At 50.3% G+C, this 21,899-nt stretch overlaps 1 protein-coding gene across 5 annotated transcripts in view; it reads left to right on the top strand.

Annotated features, from left to right (window-relative positions):
* The window catches only part of ACSF3 (acyl-CoA synthetase family member 3), a 59,986-nt gene that overhangs the window by 9,439 nt on the left and 28,648 nt on the right, over positions 1-21,899 (top strand). For all 5 annotated transcript variants that reach the window (XM_082062388.1, XM_082062391.1, XM_082062389.1 and 2 more), the window contains 3 exons: positions 5,986-6,140; positions 6,615-6,760; positions 11,354-11,466. In XM_082062388.1, the coding sequence (XP_081918514.1) occupies positions 5,986-6,140; positions 6,615-6,760; positions 11,354-11,466 (414 nt within the window). The remainder of the gene's footprint in view (positions 1-5,985; positions 6,141-6,614; positions 6,761-11,353; positions 11,467-21,899) is intronic.

The raw sequence follows: 21,899 nt of genomic DNA, 5'->3' as shown, positions 1-21,899 counted from the left end.
ACTACGGCTGAGCACACCCTGGGCTGTGACTGTTTGATGGAAATGTCAGGAATAAAGACAGGTCTGGGGATGCCAGGTGTCCTCTGTGTCTGTGCTCTTGTTGTGACAGTCACACGTTGTCCCCATCCTGGATTAGGACCTGGCACCCTGTGCACAGGAGCCTTTTGGAGCGAGTCAGGAGGTTGCTGGCTGTTTGGCAGGATCATCTGCTGGGGATTTCAGCTGCTATGGGTTCACTCTTGAGTCTGAATGATGGCACCTGCTTGTCTTTGCCTTGGACCACCTCTGATGTCACCTGAAGGGAAATACGTTCAGATAGCGAAGGCTCCCTGTGAGCTGTCTGTGTTGATAAACGTGAGATTGGATCCTGGGAGGCCTTTTAGCTTTAAGTGCAGGAGGGGAAATAAAAGTATTCAGAAACTTGAAGGAAAAAAAACTTGCTCTGGTGAGTGATGGGGGCAACTTATAGAAATCTGGGTTCCTTGTAACCTAGTTGTGGCATGCGCTGCCCACTTGGCTCTACCAGGCGGGTTTGGAGCTGTGCTGCCTGCAGAATGACAGCACTGTCTGTGCCCTGCAGCGGCTGCCGTGATAAATATGCCGAGATGCAGATTTACTGCCCTAAAGTTCCAAAAAGAGCCGTTGTTTTGGTGCCAGCATTCCTGCGTGTCTGACTTAAGGTGCCTCCAAGGATCAAGCCTTCTAAAAATCATACCCGGCTTTACAATGTCACACGCAAAGCCATCATAATTGTTAATTTTATTTGGACCTGTCTTTCTAGGCTTTTGTCCTGGTGGGAATGAATCCCTGGAGCCAGCATGCGATTTGAGACTAATTCCCTCAATGTGCCTTGAGTGTTTTGTCACCCGTGACAGTTTTTCCCATGTTGGGAGGGTGCCGTGACCTGATGCTCGTTGAGGTGACGTGTGGGGTGTTGCTCTGGGGTTGCTGGTGCCGTATGCTTACTCCCCTGCACTGAAGCCCAGCAGTTTGATCCGCGAGCAAGCGGTTTGTCCTTGTTGCTGCCGTTACCCGTGCAAGCCAGGCTGGGTGCTGATGCTTTGTGCCTTCCCCGGGCTGCGTGGAGAGATCCAGGGCTTGGCAGCCCTGGTTGCCCCCGGGAAGGAGAAGCGTGCACCGCAGTGAGCCTCTCCCCTGGGCCTGTCACTTCTGCAAACATCACTCTGCCCAGCTCTTTTAGCTTATTTTTAAAAGAAAAGCAAATCCAAGCCGGGGAGTCTGATCTCCAATAACCAAGTACTGCTAAGATGTGGCTTGGGGATTGCATTTCCTATCCGGTTTCAGCTGGAGAAAGGCAATTGTCTTTTCATCTGTTAATGGGAGGCTTCAGTGGAGCAATTTTATTTCAGACTCAAAGAGGAGTCGGTGGAGGGAGGAGCAGGTCACTAGTGAATGGATTATGTTTGATCACTTCTCGCAGACCTGGCTTTAAAAAGTTCGAGGTTTTTCTTCCCATCTCCCCAGATCTGCCGTCTGTCTTCAGCATCTGTTACGGAGTAATGTCTTTTGATGTGTGTGGGGAAATATAAAAAATGGAACTAGAGCCTGTCATATTTATTTATATTACCAGGTCCCAGGGAAAGCACTTGCTCCTTTCAGCATGCCTACAGCGTAGGAAGGGTTTAAAAGCTTCAGCCTGGAATGCGGAGGGGCCATCAAACTGTGCTGATGAATAAATGATTAAAACCAGAGTCATGCCGAGCGCAAACAGTTTGGGGTTATAACAAACATGAGATGAAGCCACCAAGGGCCCAATTTCCCTTTGAAGAGAAGAATGTTTCTCTCTCATATTGCTCGTGAAGCATCCGCGGCTCAGTCCTTGGGAGAGCAGAGCTCCCCTTGATGCTCTCACGTCGTGCCCGTCTGCCTTTGTTGGGGATAAACCGGTGTCAAACGTGTGTGTAGAGTTACCGGAGATTTCTGTGCTCGGCATTAGGTGCAGGGTCTCACCAAATGAGGATCAGGCTCTGAAAATTGCAGGCAGGCCTTTTTTCCTTGCCGGTGCTGCTCCCTGCATGGCAGCAATCGATGCGAAACACAAAACCATCTCCCCCATTAGAAGGGGAGTAAAGGGCTGATTTAACCTTGCATTAGGGGTATTGTTACCTCTGAAAAGGTTTAAAAAAATTCAATAGCAACTGAAAATGATACAATAATTTTATAGAAGAGAGGAGCTGTTGTATCTGTCGATAGAAGCAGCGGCATGGGCTGTCTGTTATCCCTTTGAGGTCTGATGGGAAAATCCATGCCAATATTTGCTTTCTTTTCAGCTTTTAGGGTTTTTTTGCCTGCATCATTTCTGGCTGCTTTTGGAAGTCCTGTATCAGGCAAAGTCTTGCAAGATTTAGCATGCAAGTGGTTGTTACCACCTTCTCTTCTGTTTTCGTTGCATTAGAAGATGCCCGGATGTTGGTAGAGTTGGTGTTTTCTGTCTAGTTTCTGGCACTGTGCATCCCCCACTGAAGGTGTGGCTTCTGGAAAGGAAAAAACTTATTGCCTTTTTCTCCTCTGTGCTTGCACCTCTTCCTTCAGGTGACCTGAAGGTTGGGAAGGTTGCTGGATGGAATGAGCAGCTCTCATGTTCCTCCGTCCTCCGTTGCCATCTGCATGCTGGAAGAAATACATGGGGAAAAACTTACAGCTATTTCTCACTTGAGTTGTTTTGTACTTGCTGGTTTAATTTTCTCCTTTTTTTTTTTTTTTTAATTTTTTATTTACTGGTAGCAAAATATCACTGGCCAGCCCATGGAATTGCCTGGATATGCTTTTGTGCAGGGGGAGGGAAAGAAAATCAGGAATGTTGGGCTGACAGGAAGGCTCTTGGGAACAGGAGGTCTCCTGGTTCTTTGCTGGCTCCAGCAGCCCTGGGCTTTTGCTGCTGTTATTGCTGATAGGAAGCTGTTCCCACTCTTGGTTTCTTGCAGTTAGAAGCTTTTTATTTCTAACCCTTGTTTATCCTAAAGGGAATCTTGGTCCATCCCTGAACACCTTCCATGGGAAGGCTGCTGCTTCCCTTGTGTCTGACACTGTGTTTACCTCCAGAATCCTTGTTTTTTTTAAAAGCACTTGGAGTCCTGAGGTGTCAGGTGAGCAGCATAAACTGAAATGACGTGCTGCCGATACTCTGTGCACACGTGATTGATGTGGTGACGGTGACACGTGGGCTGACAGAGGGCGAGATGGATTGTGCGGCTCTGAGCACGGCAGCGATGGAGGATGCCGGGCGCTGGAAGGGGAAGCCGGGCTCTTTCCACGAGCCTTACTAAGCCCCAGGATTGTTTTAATTAGTCCCAGGTAACGAGACTTTCCCAGATTCTTCTCTTAAACCCTGAAGTTATAGGTACAAACCAGAAATAGCTGTTACAGCTGGCTGGGTGGTGACAAACCCTCCGGACAGCTCGGGTGCTGCAGAGGGCTTGGGTTTGCCAGCTTTGTACCGCGGCTCGGTGCCGATAAAACACAGCGGTAGGATGGAGACTTGGCCGAGCAGGAGCAGAGCAGGTGGAGATGTTTGGCTATTCAGCAGGTCACCCTGGCAGCTGGTGGCACAAATCCAAAGGCAGCTGCTTATCCTCAGGAAAGGGGCTGTTGCTGGGGCAAGTTGGGCTGACACAAAAAAGCTGCTCCCGTGGCTGGTGTGGGGATAGGGAGGATTTTATCTGGGGCAGGAGCTGAGCAGGACTGCAGGGACAGGGCACTCTGGAGTACAAGAGAGATCTGCTATGTTTTGGAGCGATGGTTTTGTTGTTTTTCAAATCTAAATCCATGTGAAAATGACTCTGCTGTGTGGCCAGACTGGAAGTCTGCCTGTGCTCCCCACAGCTGCTCTGGACTTGTGAAGGGAAAAAGAATTTGAAAAAAAAAAATTAACAAAAAATCACACAGCAAGGATCCAGCAGCTCTGAGCATCTGCCTCCCTTCGTTTTTTTTCAGCATGGTCCTGATCCCCGCTGCCATCACATCTCACACTGGGCTGCCAGAGCAGGTCCATGCATCCAGCCCTGCCTTTGGAGAGGCCCTTCTCCATCCTGCGGCTCCAAGGGGGAAGATTTTGGGGGGACTGGAGAGCAAAAGAGCTTTGGGGGGAGCTGGGAGGAGCATGGTAGGGGGTAGATGCTCCTAAATGCAATTTTGCCTATTCCGCCTTGTTTTAGGGTATTGTGCTGGTAGATGGGGTTTCTGCAAGGGCAGCGTTCCCTCTCTGGGCATGTCACCCGTCAGTCCAGGCAAGTCATGTTCCTCCTCTGCTTTTCCTGATACCAAGGGGATCTTGCAGCTCCTGATGTGTCCAGGGGGTTTCCACCTCCTGCATTTGTCTCACCCCGTCGAGCACCATCTCTGGGCTGGGAAGCAGCGTGAGCTCACGTCTGTTCATTGGGATGGTGCCTTCGTCAGATGTGTCCTGCTCTATTAAGAATAACAATATGGTGGTGGTGGGTTTGTTTGTTGTGGTTTTGTTGTTTGTTTTTCATTTTATTTTATTTTTAGGAGCTGATTGTTCTGAAGCAGTGGAGTGAGAGGTGTGGGGGGAGGCGGCACCGGTGCAGCGAAGTAAAAAGTAATGAAATGGAGCCCAAGCAAATAGGACGGAGGGGAAGGGGCAGAGTGACAGCATGAAGGAGAATCACTTGTTCACCTGCCATCAATTCCTGCTTTTTCTCGCCGTCTCACGTGTCTGTGTGCAGCTGAGCGTGCGCGGGCAGGGAGGGGAGAGGCGGCACGCGGTGTCAGGAGCTGTTAGGAAATACATTTGTCAACACCGGGGCAGGGACCTGAGCGAATGGAAGAGGCGACCGTCACCGTAGCTTTTTTTTATTGATGGCTTTGGATTGTTCCTGTCTAGGGAAGAGTTTACCTAGAGGGAAGAGTGGCAAGGTGTAGGAGGAGTGGGCACAATCACAATATTTATGGCTTGTACCCTTTGCTAACTGCTCCCAAGGGGAGCTGCTCAGCCAGGGCAGCAGCAGGGGGTCACTTGGTCTTCATCCCCCCCCGCAGCAGAGCTGGTTCTCCTGGAATTTCCCCCCATTTGTGGTTCCCACAGGTTGGCAGGTGTTGCAACTGAAGAATGTCTGTCCTGCAGGGACCGTTCCTCTTGGGAAGAGTGCGGTTGGTGAACCTGCCCTCCTGTTTGGTTGTTTGGTTTTTTTAATCTGTGTTTTTACCTGCGGTTTCTGCTGGCTGATGTGAGCTCACTGGGGACACGTCTGCACCCACTCACCAGAAGATGATCATTTCCATTGTGGTAGAGTCTCACTCCCAGTTCAAGCATGTGATATCTCTCTTCCCAGCCCTGCCATCCAGCTTAAAAGCATTTCTCCCTCAAAGGCTGGAGTCTGTGGGCTCCTACCTGTGTATCTTTGGCTGTGGCTTAGTCTCTTTCAAAGAAGAGCTCCCATGCTTTGAAAAGCTGGAGGCTTTGTGTAGCCTCTGAAGAGCTGTACATGATAAGGGAATTAACTGATTCTGCCACAAGCTTATGTCTTCAGGAGCAAGTTATTTGCTGTAACATGACAGTACTAAAAATGCATTTTCCATCATCTTGTGCTCATTGAGAGTGAAAGCAGGTGGGTGATCCCCAGCTGGGATGAGCTGAATATTGCTCTTTGGGCAGTAAGGGGCATGATGAGGGTTGGGAGCTGGTGTTCTGGGTTTGAATGAGCTGCGCATAACGGGCTTCCAGTTTGTGTTTTCCAGGAACCTTCGGCAGCAGAGGCTGGGCTGTTCATGACGGGGATGGCTTTGCTTTGGGCCAGTCTGTTGCACTCCTGCCCCTCAGGTTCCCCTCACACCATTCGCAGGAGCAGCTGTGGGGGTCACTGCCCCAGGAAGCGTTTGCAGGGCCCTTGTTTGGGAACCTGTTTGTGAACCTGAGCGGTTGGTGTTGACAGCGCTGGGGATCGCTTCCCTCTATGCTTCACATTGAGGTGTATTTTTATACGTGTCTGTTCCTTTCCTTTCTAGGTTTGGAAGAAGCTCCTAAGCACCCAGGCTCCCCGTATCAGTGTCTTCATGGCAGTGCCCACCATCTATGCCAAGCTGATCGAGTATTACGACAAGCATTTCTCTCAGCCGCAAGTCCAGGATTTTGTGCGTGCCTTTTGCCAGGAAAACATCAGGTGGGTGAGTGATGTCCCTGTGGGCAGGGGCTGCTGGCAGCTGGCTGTCCCCACCATGGATCTACTGAGGTTTCTTTTCACCATCGCCTCTTGGTGGTTGTGCTTTAGCGTCTCTTTGACAGAACCAGGGTGACATTGTTTAATTATGAGCCAGTCTTACATGGTAAAGCCAGAAGGGGACTGCGTGCTTGTTATAGGTGTCACCCTATATAACACAAGGCTAAGGACATTGTCCTGCAACCTAAGCGTGTACTACAGGATCTCTTTTAGGAGGCTGTGCCATCTTAACTTAAACCGCAGTCACACAATCGTCTGTCTGTCACGAACATCCTTGGTATTGGTTAAAAAGCTTTTGGGGCTTCTGTCTTAAGGTTTTACATAGGAGCAGACTTTATGTAACCCTGTGTTAAACTGTGAATTACCTGGAGCGAAGGTGATCTTGTGTACTTTTTTATCTTGGGTTTCCTTGTGCAGGTTAATGGTGTCAGGCTCAGCAGCCCTGCCCGTGCCTGTCCTGGAGAAGTGGAAGAGCATCACAGGGCACACATTGCTGGAGAGGTATGGGATGACCGAGATTGGGATGGCGCTTTCTAACCCTTTGCATGGAGTCCGTGTCCCAGGTAGGAGTCTCTCAAGCGTGGACGCTGCTTGGATGCGTTTGGCTCTGAAGTATTCTGAATTTTTTTTTTCTCATCACAGAGAGTACACATCTAATCACCATTCTGTCCAGGAGGCAGAGTCTGTGTTGATGCTTTATTATGTCCAGAGTTTTAGTTCAAGCACGGTGATGGGGCTGCGTCTTCAGCTCCTGCTCTGTGAAGTTGTGTTTGTGTCTAGTGTTGGCACAGGATTCTTCACCCAGCAGTTCATGTCCAACCGATCTGTGCTGAATATTTAAAATAGGATGTCTGCTCACTTTTATTTTAGTGCAACTTTTTTGGCTCTTCAGGAATTAGAAATTGTCACACCTCGTTATACACTCTGTTTCTGTTCTCTCCTTGTTTTCCCTCACTTCTCTTAGCTACGCTTTGTAACTCCTCTCAGTATCTGTAGTTTATGTAACCTAGAAAGAAATTGATTTGAAACAGTAAAAATATAAATAAAATGCCCCCACCCTCCCTTTGGTTAAAAACATGGCCATCTGTCTGCGGAACAGCCCAGCCCACCACTGATCCACCCTCTCTTCTCCACGTGCATCTGCATGTGCTTGGCACCAGATGCATCATCTTGGTCTCCAGTGTTTCGGGGGGCTGATGTTACCGGGGGGGGGCTGTCCTGGGTGTCGTGGCTCCCCCCGGCACCCCAGTCCCACAGGTCACAGAAGCTGTGTCCCTACAGGGATCACACAGGGAGAGGAGGAGCCACAGCTTCCCTTGTACTGGCTCCTCCACCCAAGAACAGCTCAGGGGCAGCACAAAATACAAACCCTGGTTTAGTTTCTGCAGAGGAACTGTGGTTATCCCAGCTCAGCCTGTGTTCCCTTCCCCAGAAATCCTGTCCCAGGGAGCAGGAGAGGGAAAGCAGGGAAAGGCAGGGAAAAGAGATTCCCACCCACTCGAGCTCCCTGTGAGCCCCACACTGCAGGGTGACAGTGCCGTTTGAATGTCCCTGAGGCCTGGTTACATTTACTTTTCCTTCATTTTCAGGATGGGAAATGAGTGGAGGCTGTAGAAATTTCCCAGGAGCCAAAAGGACAAAGGACATAAAATAACGTGGCTGAGAGAGATGTTGGAGGAGGGAATATCCAGAGAAAAGATCTCGGATGGCACTGGTGTTACAGGAGCAGATGCCGGGCAGTGGTGGGCACAGACCTGCATGCTGGCCAAAGCAATAATTAGCTTTACTTTGAAAAAAGAAGCACTGCAAGCGTGGCACTTTGCCCCGTGGGTTAGTCCAGGGGTCCTCACACTTGCCAGGGGATTTCTCCTGGAATGGAAGCAGCTCATGTCCTTCTCCAGTCCTGGGCCTTCCCTTGCTTGGTGTCAAGTCCTCGGAGCCTGCCCATCCTGCCTGTGTCCCCACCGGTGTCCCTGGCAGCATGACGCTGTTCCCCGCCCGCAGCACGGGCCTGAAGGGACAGAGGGGCTTTAATTTCCAGAAGAAGAAAAGATGAAAGATTTGAAAGATAAATGTTTGCTTGTATATGGTTAAAACCCTGCTTAAAATGCCTCTGTTTTCACCAGCTCTCATTCTAATCCCCCCTGGTGCTGTTACTGTGAAGGGAGATGAATAATTCATGGACAGAGAATGCCTCACTGGGCCTAATCACCACTTTAATTGGAGGTTTAGATCAGAGGCAGCTAATAGCTCCTACAGCGGGAACTCCGTGTATTGTTGACAGTGAGATCGTTGAGTGCCTTATCGTTGGCCTGTTTCAATTCTCCCAGGACGCCACCGCACATAACAGCATCCAGGTCCCCAGATACCGAAGGACACAGACCACGGGGCCAATTAAATTTATCTAGGAAAGAGCTGACAACTTTTTTAAACAGAGGGGAACCAGTGAAAGAATAACAGTGTCACTCCTTCCTGGCTGATGCTGGCGGAGCTGACACCGCGGGCACGTCGCCAGCGCTTCTGAACATTCAGGAGTCTGCAAATTGGAGAGAACTGCGAGGGAGTGAGAGGGGAAGGAGCAGGGATTTCTCCCTGGTTTCCCTTTGGACAAAAGGAAACCAGTGCTGAGTGTCAGCCCCCTTCTGATCACCCTGATCGTGGTCTGGGTGAAGGACCTTGGCTGTCGTTCCTTTGGGAGCGGGCTCAACCTTCTGCTGACCTGTTGGACTCGGCACAGTGTGTGTCTTGACAGTGCAGATGGGCCTGAGAAGCTCTAGTTATTGTCTTTGCACAAATTGTATTAATACTATCAGGTTTGTGTAGCTCTAATCAGTGGTGTGAGCATTTCCAGCCTTTACAGATATTGATTTCTGAGTTTGTCATTTTTCCTAAAATACCAGAAAGCTTTTTTCACACCAAGTATAAGGAAACAGCTCTCCATGAGGGACTTACTTTATATTTTGGTTTTACTTTAGCCAAGTAGGAGATAAATTGATGGGACTGTGTTTGTAACTGTGACCTGGAGCACTATATGGGGGACACATTGCCTGCTCTGTGTGTTCAGATTTGTTTGGCAGTGCTGTGCTGATCTTTGGTATTTAATTCTCAAAGACTGAGAGTGGAAGTGGGCGCTAAGCATTTAGTCTCGCTGCCCGTGCATCAGTCCCTTAGATTTTTGCACTGTGGTCAGCAGCTTGCATAGAGGGGAGAAGCATCTTCTAGGAGGGCACCCAGCTGATGTGGGTTTGATTTGAGGGGCTCCAGCAATGGCAAATCTGTGAGAGGCTGTGGCAGCTCGTTGCTCTGGTCCCTTTTGCTCCATGAGCTTTGCCAGACTGACTGTGTGGTGTTTGCTCTGTCCCTCGCCCCGACTTGCAGGCACGAGGCATTTGTCATCCTGGAGAAAATGTTCCCAGAGAAGACGAGAAGGTGGCTTCAAGCAAGCTTGATGTGCTCAAAAAAACCTCAAAAAGCAAGTTGCAAGTCATGGAAAGCACACATTTGGCATGTTTTCCATGGCTTGTACTTGATTTTTGAGTTCCGGAGTCTACCATGGCAGGTACCAGGCTGTTTAAAATACAGAAATACCTTGACATGGCACTTCTGGTGACTTCTCCCTCCTCACCCTGCTGAGTCCTCTTCTCCAACTCCCACCAGTCATGAGATGAGATGCTTGTGGTAGAGAAGGACCTGGCTGTGTGTTGGCTGGCCGGAAAGCCGAAGGCAATTTCACGTTGAACAGACACACATCATGGAACCGCCACGTCACTTTCTGTTTGTTTCTTTCCAGATTTGCTAATTGTTCGGGTAGTTTTGCTGCAATAAAATCTCACTCCCTCATAGCCCATCTGCTCTCAGCGGATCCTGCGGGGATGCCATAAATCTGGGCTAGGACGACATATCGATTTCCATGGCAACTGACCAATGTAGCAAACAAAATCATGATGTCACAGATCTCAGATCTCCAGGGTTTGAACAGGAAAATGAGACCAGAAGAGGGGAAAATGCCACTTGAACCTTGAAAATGCCTGAAATACAGACAAGAGAAGGACAGCGTTGAGCTCCAGGTCCTGCACACCCTGCTCTGAGGACTTCCAGTGTTGAGCTGATCCTAGCAGAGCTCAAAAGCATCACCAGCCGGAGGCTCTTCAGGGGAAAAATGATCGTGTGTTAAATGAAGAGTCCGCTTACTGATGTAAGCTCAGACCTGTCCAGTCCTCCTGAGCCACAGGTTGCTCTGCGCTCACGTCCCTCTCAGGGGATGAACGTCACGGGCATCATCTTGTACCGAGAGGCGTTTCGTGCTGTTGAGATGCAGAGTGAAACCTGCTGAGCCAGCAGATGCCAACAGCTCCTGGTTGCTGCTGAGCCTGGAGCCCCCATCAGCCAGAGGCTGCAGGAACAAAGCACACAGCTGCCCTTTTGCTGGGCTCTCAGGTGCTCACCAAGAACATGCACTAAGCCAGTGTGTGGGGATGCTGCAGGTTGGGGAGTTCTGGGTCACAGAACCATCTTGGAGCTTAATAGCAGTTGTTGGTGACACTGTGTCAGGTTCCCTGGCTTTGAAAATTGAAACCTGTGGAAGAACCGTGTGGTTTTGATCTCTGCTTTTCTCCTGTGATGTTTTATATACAGCTTATTGATGTCTTATAAAACTGAGCTAATCCCTTGCAATTCTCGCAGTTAAGCCTTTGCCTTCTCTGTCAGGTCCAGGGTATAGAGGAGCAGTGAGCCACTGTAGTAATCATTGTGTTCTTTCTTTTCACATTGCTCTGTAGCTTTCACGGTGTTGTTAGTTTGGTTTTTTTTTTTTTTTAAATAAAAGACAGCTTCATTACTGAGCTACGAAGCTGTGCTGATGTCTTCAAAGACTGGCCAAGAGAGACTATTCAAGGCTGAAGACACATTTGTTTTCCGAGGCATTTCCAACATTGCCTGCTCAGCAAACGTGGCGCATTGCATTGCAATGACATTTGCATGCAGACATACGATGTGATCGAAGCCTTTCCGAAGGGTAACCCCCCTGCTAGGAAGTTCTTTAGTGCCAGCACAGTCTGTAGATGCTGTTGATAGATGAGCAGCTGCTCTTTCGCATCCTTGATGCTGGTGGTTCCCAGAAGGTCTGTCCACTTGTTCAGTGTTGTTTTCCTTTGCAGGTTCTGTGGGCACCCCGCTCCCAGGGGTGAAGGTGTGCATTGCTTCCGAGACCTTGAAGAATGGTGGTCGCTCCTACACCATCCACGCTCAGGGAGACGAAGACAACACACAGGTAGCGCTTAGCTGTGGTCACCTTGACCCATGAAAAGTTCCCTCCTCCCCAACCCTTTGAAACCCTAAGGGTTGATAACATAACTTGGAATAACTTGCTCTGCTGTTATTCCCAGGAACTCAGTGATTATATGTAGAGTTTTTCTTATATTCTTTATGGCCTGTACAAGTGTTGTCCCTTGCTGCATAGATGGGCAAAATCTGAGAGAGATCACCCCCCTACATGGGGGTGGGAGGTGAAGACTCTGGTAGGGCTGTAGGCTGTGCAATAAGATGATATTGTGTCTGCTGAGGCTTTTGATGCCCCAGAGGAAGGTGGTGGCTTAAGCAGCACCTGGCCTTTGAAAGCCAGGAGAAAAAGGTGAAGTTTACTGTGGGAGGTGAGAATGAGGCGTTGAAGGGAATTCAGATGGACCCTGATGTGGTCTAAAGAGTCACTGAGTAGCCGAAGAAAGAATGAGCATTGGAAAAATCTAGAAATGGGATCTGTAAATATTCCACTGGGTTTGATTAGGGATTTAGCAGTTAGAATTGGAACTCATGGAGGTTGCATTTATTTCGAAACGGTGCAGGGGGAGACCTATCAGGTTTCCATGGAAGTCCAGCTCCCAGCCGGTGTCTGCAGCAGCAGTTCTGCTCTTAGAAGTCCAATATCCTCGATGGTGAAGCGGTTGGGCCCCTTTCACCCTGAGCTGCCCTGTGTTGTGGTGCTGTGTGTTCCAGCCCAAGGTCCAGGCTGTCCCCTGCCTGAGTCCCTTTCTGTCCTTGCAGAAACAACTACCCAGGGTCTGCATTCCTGCCACGTCTCCTTCGCACCCTCATTGCGGTGCAGGTCACGTCACCAGCAGCAGATCGATAGCCAGTTGATGTACGGGCTCGGCTGAGCGGATAGATACTGTGTGTGAGGGAGAAATTGTGCGCCGGGGGCTGGGAGACAGGCAGGCGTGAGATCCAGCCTGAAATAGGTGGCTTCACTCGTTCCTCTGGGGAAACAGCTTCTCATCTTGCCATGTACATGCCAGGAGTTTGAAAGGAGCTTCCTGGGCTGTGGCAGGGAATCCTCAGAGGCACCGCTGGTGTAAGGACTGGTGAAAAGCTTGAAAAAGCTTTTTTTTTCCTCTAGATTATGTGTGGTGACAGTGGGCAAAGCAGGAGACCGAGGGTGGCCACTCAATGCATTGGAAGCCACATCCCGTTTTTATCACCTCACTTCACTGGATGAGTGTTATGTTTCACGGTTTTGTCCCATCATCCCAGAGTTAGATCTTGGCCTTTTTTTTCTGCCACTTGTGTGGAACTGAGACATGAAATATTATGTGTCCATTTTAATAATGATCCTACAATGCTTTTTTTTACCCTAAGGGATCCCTAGACGCTTTACAAATTAGATCTCAGACGCAGGAATCCCCAAAGTGCTGCTGCTTCCAGGATGAAATGTGGATGTTGTTTTTCTGAATTATGACAGAAAAAGAAACTTTTTTTTTTTTTTCTGCTCAATACTCTCTCCCCTTCCTTCTGGTGTATTGAGTGAGTAGAGATGAAGGGGAGCCCAGATGGCCTGTGTGTAGTGCTGGAATCCCACCAGCCCCAGGGCTTCAGAGAGCTGAGACTCACACAACTCTTCTCTTTTTCTCTGACTTCAGATTGCTTGAGTTTATATTTGAGGTAGAGGAATTGCCTTTTTATCCCAGCCATTTCTCACAAACACCCTTCATTCCCCAGCACAGGGGGTTTAGGTCCATTTTGATGTGTCATGGTGCTCCCAGGAGCTCTGGGACTGTCAGAAGGGCCGTGACAAGGGAAAAATGGCTCCTGCTCCTGTCGTGTCTTGGCACAGATGGACACGTGAAGATGCCAGGAGTTTGGTGTTTGTAAGGCCTGGGTAGGGAGTGTGACTTCACATGGCAGCAGGGCAGGCGGCAGCCGTGGTGGCACAGCTCTTGTAACGGTGTCATTTCACGGCTTCACCCCGGCGGGCACAGGCGGAAAACCTCACCTGCTCCTGCCCCGAGATGCTGCTGCTGGCGCGCTGTGCGCATCATGCTTGGTTAATAATATATGTCAGAAGGGCGTATGTCAGTGGAATTTATTTAAAACAAGGAGGATCTGACAGTCCGAATGCTTATCACGCTCCACCAGTCAAAGACGGGCCTGGCTTTGTTTAAAATCTGCTCCTCTGTGGTGGAGGGGCTGTCCCCGGGGTGAAAAGACCCCCCCAGTTGGTGTCACCCTCCATCCCTGTGCCACCAGACAACCCTGGCTTGACCTTTTCCTTACCTCTTATGAGAAGGGATAAACAAATGCTTCCTCGCCTCCCTCGCAGGAGGGCTCTGAGGCTTACAGCACAGTGGCCAAGGGCTGGGAGGTCGGTGGTGTGGTCCCGGTAAAGGCAGAGGGGTCCCAGTGCAGGGACAGTGGCAGTAGGGACTATGGCAGGAGGAACGCAGCGCCCGGTGTCCGCTCTGCCCAGGTTTGATACGAGCATCCCAGACCCCATCCCTGCTCCGGGCATTTCTGTCTGGTTTGGCATTGCCGCTATGAGAAATTATCAAATATCACATAATGGATTGCTGGAAATAAGCACCTCCTGGCAGCCAGGGAGCGCCTGCCGTCTGCTTCGGTTATGCGGCTTGCAGGGCAGGGACTTCTCTCCGTACATGGAAAACACTGTGCACATCTGTGCCACTGCACAGATAATAATGAAACTGCGGGTCGGAGCTGGTCCCAGCTGCGGTGGGGGGCACGGGGCCGTGCCATGGGGTGATGGTGCTGTGGGATGGCCGTGCCAAGCAGCACAGAGGGCTCAGGGCAAGCACATGGGGCAGATCTGGCAGGATGCTGAGCACCGCGGTCGATGTTGAGCTCTAGCTGTCTCTTCTCTGCAGCCTCTCGGCTCCTGCGAGCGGGTGATCCCCATGCTGGGGTTAGACGCGTTGTCAGGGCAATCTGCGAGGCGTTCACACCTCAGCTCCACCCTGCAGAAACCCTCTTGACGGCGAGCAGAAAGAGCGTCTGCCTTTGCCAAGGAAATTATTTGCTGAGATGTACCAAGCCTCGCAAGGTCACTGCCTTCCCCGCTCGTGTTGGGCTGGGGGTTCTGCCTTCTGCTGCCTCTCGCCAACAGAAGACAACAGACTTTCTCCAAGCTGTTTCTTCCTCGCTAACACAGTCTCTCCCAGTAGGTGCTGGGGGATCGCGCCATTTCCTTTCATGTTGTCACCTTTTGGGCGTATTTTTGCGTCCTGTCACAGCAAGATGCAAACAGGAGCTCAGTGGCATCGTGGCGGTGGCAGAGGAAGGCGTGTGGGTGGCAGGAGCGGGAGGTGGGGAGCATTTCTGCTCCGCCATCCGGTAACTGCCCGCGCTGGCGGCAGGGGACTGCCGTAATGTGCAAAGCTGGTTCCTGGCACACCCTGAAGATCAATAACCTACTTAGCTGAAAGTTTGCTGTTGCTCTGTTCCTCCCCTCATTTTCTCCCTTCCCTGATGAGAGTGCTGGATTCCTTTCCTGCACATGCTCTCATCTCCTTGAAGCTCTCATGAGCCTTGTGCTCCATTGCAGTTGGTTTGCTCAGGTTTTCCAGCTGGTTCTCATGCCACTTCCTTGCTAATTGTTGCTGCTGGGGCTGTGAGCTGGCTTCCGGAGCCGACACAGAGCCGTGCGGTCAGGCTGTTGTCCGTGTCCTGCTTTCTCCCTTGTCCTGTCCCTGCCCAGGCCTGGCTTTATGATTCCTCTTGGGTGACAGGTGGGAGGATGGGGCTGCACCATCGCTGCCAACACCAAAACAAGATTCTCCAGCCTGATGAGATCCCCTCACTGCACAGTCTGTTTCCAGCCAAGGATGCTCTACAACCTGATGTGGGACAGGGCCACCCGTGGTGGGGCAGGAGGTGTCCGTCTGCATCATAGTCACAGTGCTGGTACCTGGCAGTGTCCCCCAGCTTCTCCCTTCACATGCTTGGAGAAGTGCTGCTCCTGCCATACAGAGCAGAGCTGTGGAAGGGGACATCAGGGGACAGCAGCAGCTTTCCCTGCTTTCGGCCATCCCAGCCATCTCTCCTGGAGCTGCTCGCATCCAGAGCAGCTCCTGAACATCACTCTGCATCAATCAGCTGCCTGTTGGGCTCCTCTGGTTCTACAGGATCTGGCTTTTTACCAAGAGGAAGCTGCCAGTGCTCCTCCTGCTCCACAGCCCTGGATGCTTTTTCTCTTGGTCTTTTTTCCCCTTTTGGCAGCCCGGGGATCTCACTCTCCCTGTGCCTGGCTCCAGTGCACAGGAAAGGGTTACAGCTCTCCAGCACCGAACATTTCAGTTTGCTTTGTTTGGTGCGATGCATATTTCATATGCTCAGCTTCCCAGCTGGCAGAGGCCTGGAAACCCTGCGAGCTGTCGAGTATTGTCTCTCTCCTTCTTTATTTGTTTGTTTGTTGGTTGTTAGATTTTTTTGGGTTGTCATTTTTGTTGGATTTTTTTTTTTTTTTTTTTCCGTTTCCAAATTGCTTGTGCGTGTGAAAGCCAAACCCCGGTCCGTGACAATAGGGGTCTATCAATAGATAAATGGTTTCACAGCTGTATCTAATGCCGTGCTCTAGCCAGGGCTTTTATGGCGAGTAATTTGCTCGTGATGAGGCTGCGAAGAGAGCCGTGCGGGATGGATGGGATGCAGGAGCTGGCAGCAGGAGGATGCTGCAGCCATGGGCTTTTCTCCCCCCTCAAAGGTTGTAATTATCTTGTTGTTTATCCATATGCAAGCTGTCGTCCTGGATGGGAACCGGTTCGGCTGTGGCCATCCCTCCCAAAAGCCACCAGCCTCTCCTGGCCTCTCATGCCCACCCCCGCCCCGATGTCTCTGCCATCTGCCAGCACTTGCTGGTGGTGCCAGCACCTCCGCGGGTGTGGGGGCAGCTGCCTCCATAGAGTCACAGGATGGTTTGTGTTGAAGGAATCTTCCCAGCTCCCCCAGTGCCACCCCTGCCATGAGCAGGGACATCTTCACCAGCTCAGGTTGCTCAGAGCCCCGTCCAGCCTGGCCTGGGATGTCTCCAGGGATGGTTCATCCACCACCTCTCTGGGAACCTGGGCCAGGCTCTCACCACCCTCAGGGGCAACAATTTCTTCTCACCCCTTGTCCTATCACAACAGGCCCTGCTGAAAAGTCTGTCCTCATCTTTCTTATGGGCCTCTTTTAAGTCTGGAAAGGCTGCACTAAGGTCTCCCCAGAGCTTCTTTGCTCCAGCTGAACACCCCAACTCTCTCAGTCTGTCCTCCCAGCAGAGCTGGTTCTGCCTCCGATCATCCCTCTGATCATCCGTCACCCTTTGTTAAGGCTGGAGGTCTTGGCTGTTGATGTCCCTGTGGAGGGGACTAGGAATGGCTCCACCCCACTCACGTTCACCCCAGATCTCTGGAGAACCAGTGCGAAGGTGCTTCAGGTTTTCCAGCTGGTTCTCATGCCACTTCCTTGCTAATTGTTGCTGCTGGGGCTGTGAGCTGGCTTCCGGAGCCGACACAGAGCCGTGCGGTCAGGCTGTTGTCCGTGTCCTGCTTTCTCCCTTGTCCTGTCCCTGCCCAGGCCTGGCTTTATGATTCCTCTTGGGTGACAGGTGGGAGGATGGGGCTGCACCATCGCTGCCAACACCACTGAGCTGCCAAGATTGTCTTGGAGGCTTTTCTATCCCAACCAGCCCTCAGCCTAAACCAGTTTGTTCTTCATCCTTAGTGCTCCTACACTTCAGAACATCTCCCAGTGGTCCAATTTTCCTTGGTCTTGTCCTTGCTGCATCCCATTCTCATGCACTGGTACACCCCACAAGTCTCTGGATGGTGACCCCCACCTCCAGCATCCCAGTTCCATCTCCCATCAGCAGCTCACTCCGTATGTGCAGGACGTGCTGGATGGTGCTGAAGCCTCATAGGATGTTTTCACCGGGACAGAAAGTCACTGATTCAGGATCAGACTGTTACTTGGGGTAAAATTCAAGGTGAGTGATGGAGAGCTGAAGACTGGCTGGCTACCAGAGGCACTCATGGGATGCTTTGGGCTTCATCTCCTCTGCCTGGGTCTTCATCCACCTCACAGTTCTTGCCCTCAGCCCTGTGATCTCTCCCATCAGTAGCCACCTCCCAGGCAGGCAGCGTGGGGAATGTTTTGTACAAGGCAGCCTGGATTAGATCTGGAACATTAATCCTCAGGTTTTCTGGCACAATCCACCTTTGGAAAACTCACGCTGTGTTTTTTCCCATTTTTCATTTGCTGCTTCTTCCAAAAACTCCTTCCAAAGCCCTTGCAGCGTTGGACGCCGCAGTTGTGTATATTCCAGTTACAATTTCAGTTTCACCATGTTCCTCTCGTCTCCTCAGTGTCTTGTTTTGTGTCCTGCCCAAGTAATACAAGTTTCTCCATTTTGTTGCCCAGGCTGCTTTCATTACTTTGTAAACATTTTAGCTGCTTCTCATTGATCACATCCAGTTCCTCAGTCGGGCAGTAATTGCATTCTCATATGTATTTGTCTCCTTCCTTCTTTCTGTCTGTCCTCTGATTTTTATTTTTTTTTAATTTGTCGCCATAGCTGTATTTTATTTCTTCCCAGTACTAAAAGTGAAGGCAGAGATTGTTTGCATCATGTCCCCATGTTTCTCAGCAGAGAACTTTTCTTACCACAGGAACAGCCTTGATCCCAGAAGACTGTTTCCTTGCACACTCAAACTGAATCTATCTCTCAAGAAGAATCCTCTTTCCCGGAGTGTTTTCTTCAAGTGGACTTTTGCCACAGCACCCTCAATGTCCTCTATTAATCTCTTTATTATCATTTTGTGCCTTCATTGCCCCTTGTAGGAGGAGGAAGACTTGGGACACATGTCCTTGGTCCCCTTCTCCAGGCTGGCAGTCTTGGTTCTCCTAACACAGGGGACGTGGGGCGGGTGAATTCCTCTCTGTTCATGGCTGGTTTTGGTCTTCAGCCCTTCTCTGTCTCCTTACCTGTACCGGGAGAGCCTGGGACACCAGAGCGTTCGTGTTTGGTGCTGTGAGGTGTGGGATGGAAGCGGGGTTTCTCCCCACGCAGTCTCTGGTGCTTGTTTCTGCTCAATTTTTGCAACCTCACATCTGAGTAGTCCTGAGCTGGGGGTTCAGCCCACGCACTCAGAACCTGCCTCCTCCCGTGATCTTGGGGGGTCTCTTCCAACCAAAATGATTCCATGATTCTATGATGTGCTGCTTGGGCTTCCATCAGGTCCTGGAGGCTGTTGCTGCTGTAGCACATCTTGGAGATGTTTGCCAAAGAGCCCTGGATGTGGAGGGGGAGATGCAGAAGCAGAATCCAGAAGAAAAAGGGACAATCTCTGCCTCAGAGCATTTCCAGCCAGAGGGAGAAGACACTGGCTGCTGCAGCCTGGTTCAGCACGAGGAAGCAATTAGAGGTTCTCGGCAGCGCGATCGTCTGCAGTCAGAGCACATCCCAGCCTCCCTGACCTCGGCTTTTAAGCAAGGCTTATGAAAAGCGAACCGAAGGTGGGCCACTAATTGAATCCTTGCCTGGTCCTCTGCCTGCCCCCGAGCGCAAAACTGGGGCGGGCGCTGCGAGGGCATGTCAGGAGCTTTGCTCTAATGAGGAGAGCCGAGGGAGTGGGAAGATGTGCTGACATCTCACCTCGTTTATTATCTTCTGAAGCCTGCAAACAAGAGGGATGAGAACAACGGTGTGGAAGGCTGTTGGCGTTTCAGGACTAGTGTGACGTGTCTAATTTATGGTGCTAATATAGATCAAGAAGTTTGGGGTCCATGGAGCAACTGTGGGGAGGATTGACCTTTCCCAAACTTAGGTTGTTTTCTGTGGTTCTTTTGGGATCATCTGGAGGTAATCAGCCTGGTGACTTCTAAAAATCAGTATTGCCTAAAAATATGTATGCTCGCTTTTGTTTTCAGTGGAGCAACATTTGCTGTAAGTAGAGGGTTGGCTTTTTTGAAAGTAAATTTCAGTGTTCCAGCTCCACTGTGCACCAGCCTTGCTTTTAAATTTATAGCCTTCCAAAATGAAAAGTAAATTGATTGTGTTATTCCCAGCCCTTTTATCAAAGTTAACATTGCAAAAACAGATGTGAAATGTGGCCTTATAGATTACAGTCTGGGCTTGGGGTTTTCTGATCAAGGTTTGGTGGTTGTTTTTTTTTTTTTCCTTTCTCTGTGCTGTGTCCCTGAGGAGCAGAAATCTGCCTTTTTCTAGCAGGAGGAAAATTGTTCTGTGCCTAAATTGCCTCCTGCTTGCCTTCTGCAGGATGCTGCAGGACACGGAGCTCGGAGGAACGATAATGCTTTTACAGAAACACGCACCGTAGCAGGGAATTTTTAATTATGAATGTGCGTGAGAGTTCAGCTTGCCTGGGAATTGGGTGATGCTCTAGAAGCCTCGAACCTCTAGGACATCCATTCAAATACGGCACAGAGAGACAGTGATTAAAAGGCACTGCCAAGTGGATTATTGGGCTCCAGGCTCCTTTTAGGAGGCAGGTGAATGTGTCCTTGTCTCTCTTGTCACCCACCGTGCCAGGACGGGATGTAATGTGAGCCTTGGGCTGGAAAAGCAGATTCTGAGCTGTCAGATACCATGTTGGGGAAAGGCTTTGCTGTATCGTAGTGCTCTCTGGGCCCCCCGAAATCTTGCAGGGGTCAGTGGGTGGTTCTGTGAGGGGCAGGGAGCGTGTAGCTCAACCCCGGGGTGCTTGGAGGGAGCTGGGATGGCTCTTCAGGCTCGGTTATGTTGTTTTCCATGGTCTGGTATGCTTAAAAAACAAACAAAAAAAAACAACAGAAAAATGTAACTACTCTGCAAGAACTGCTAAAAGGGCTCCATCGCTTCCATAAACCTCACGCATATCAATTATTGCCTTCTATTAGTCACTTAAAAGGCTAGGTTGCTTAATTATTTTGATCACAGTAATCACTTATTTACAAGGTGGGGAAAAATGCCAAGTGCTTCCAAGCGGGGCAGCTCAGGAGGAGGCAGGGCTGCAGAACCCCCGCCTTCCTCCCCCAAATGAAATGGGTTTGCTGTTACTTGGTTGTGTCAGTGATGGTGCCCGGCCCGGGATGCTGGGAGCTGCCTGCGGGGAAACTGGTTTTTTATGGAGCAAGGACAGCAGAGGTTCAGATTATTATTTTTAGGGGGAAGGAGGGGTCCGGTAGAAGTTAAATGTGTCCCCCTGAAACCGACTGTTTGCAACCTGATTGTATTTGGACTTTTTTCCTAAAAGCTTATCTGCCTTCCTCCCAATCCTATAACAAGTTTATCACCTCCCCATACAAGCCTCGCCTTGCAGCTTTCACTCTGTGCCTTCCACATGTTTCTGCTTCAGAATCCACGGTCCCTCCTCTGCTTCCCAGCGAAGGATGGCTCTCCGCACCTCCTCTGTAAAAGCCCCTAATTCCATTAAAGTCCATTACGAGCTCCTCTCCCGCAGCTCCCGGAGGAGCGCGGGGCAGCGAATATCAGAGACCGCAAGAAAACAAATGGCCACTTTGAACAAATCGCAGGGCCGCTTGCCAAGCGGGGATTCCCAGCTCTTTACAAACCACCCTCGCTTCCTCCTAATAAAGAGGTAAAATGGAAGCAGGGAAAATATGCATTCTATAATCACCCAGATTTAGTCCTTCAAAGGATTTATTACAACCTTTTATTTTCAGGCGTGGAAAATGTAATCTTATCTAGTACGCCGGCTGGCCCAGCTCAACTCGCCGCGTCAGTTTTACAGCAGAAAGCTATCAAACAGCAACCTTCGGGGCCACGCTGCGCCAGGGTGTTAAAGTTGCTCGAATGCATTAAAGCAGTTGAAATGTGCATTAAAATATGGCACTAGGAGCAGAGGATGTCTGTGCAATTAGCAATCCGAAGCTTTCAGCAGCTGCTTGCAACGTTGATCTGCTATATCAACAATGGGTGCCACTGAGATTTGATGGAGAAAGGAAAAACACGGTAGCCACGCTGGTGCTGCAAAAAACAAACGCTTTCCAAGTGGGTTAGCAGCCAGCGAGCTTGGTGTACATGGGATTTCAGCAGGGATCAGATGCAAGAGGTTGTAGGAGATAAATGCCTTGAACCTTGAATTTTAATTTATGCTGTTTGCAAGCAGCAGAAGCTGCTGGCACTGGGGTGGTTTGTGTCCCCTCTGCTACACTGGGGAGCAGTGCCAGTGACACTTGGAGTTCAGCAAGCAAAATCCTATTAAGATAACGTCACGGCCTTTCTGTTTTACTGTTTGCAAGCCAGCCATAACATCATTAAATTACACAACAGGGAGGTGCCTGCTGCCAAGGAGCTCTGCTCGAGATAAGATGTGGGTTGAGCCGCTGCCAAAATTGGAGCTGATATGACAAGAAGTTTGGAGGCAGTTCAAGGCTGGGTTCGCACAAGGCGTCGCAGTGTGCAGGTGAATGCTG

Source organism: Streptopelia decaocto (assembly GCF_964273445.1).
Source record: "Streptopelia decaocto genome assembly, chromosome: 11".
Lineage (NCBI taxonomy): Eukaryota > Metazoa > Chordata > Aves > Columbiformes > Columbidae > Streptopelia > Streptopelia decaocto.
The sequence above is the reverse complement of the archived record's forward strand: the minus strand, read 5'-3'. Positions and strand labels throughout refer to the sequence as shown.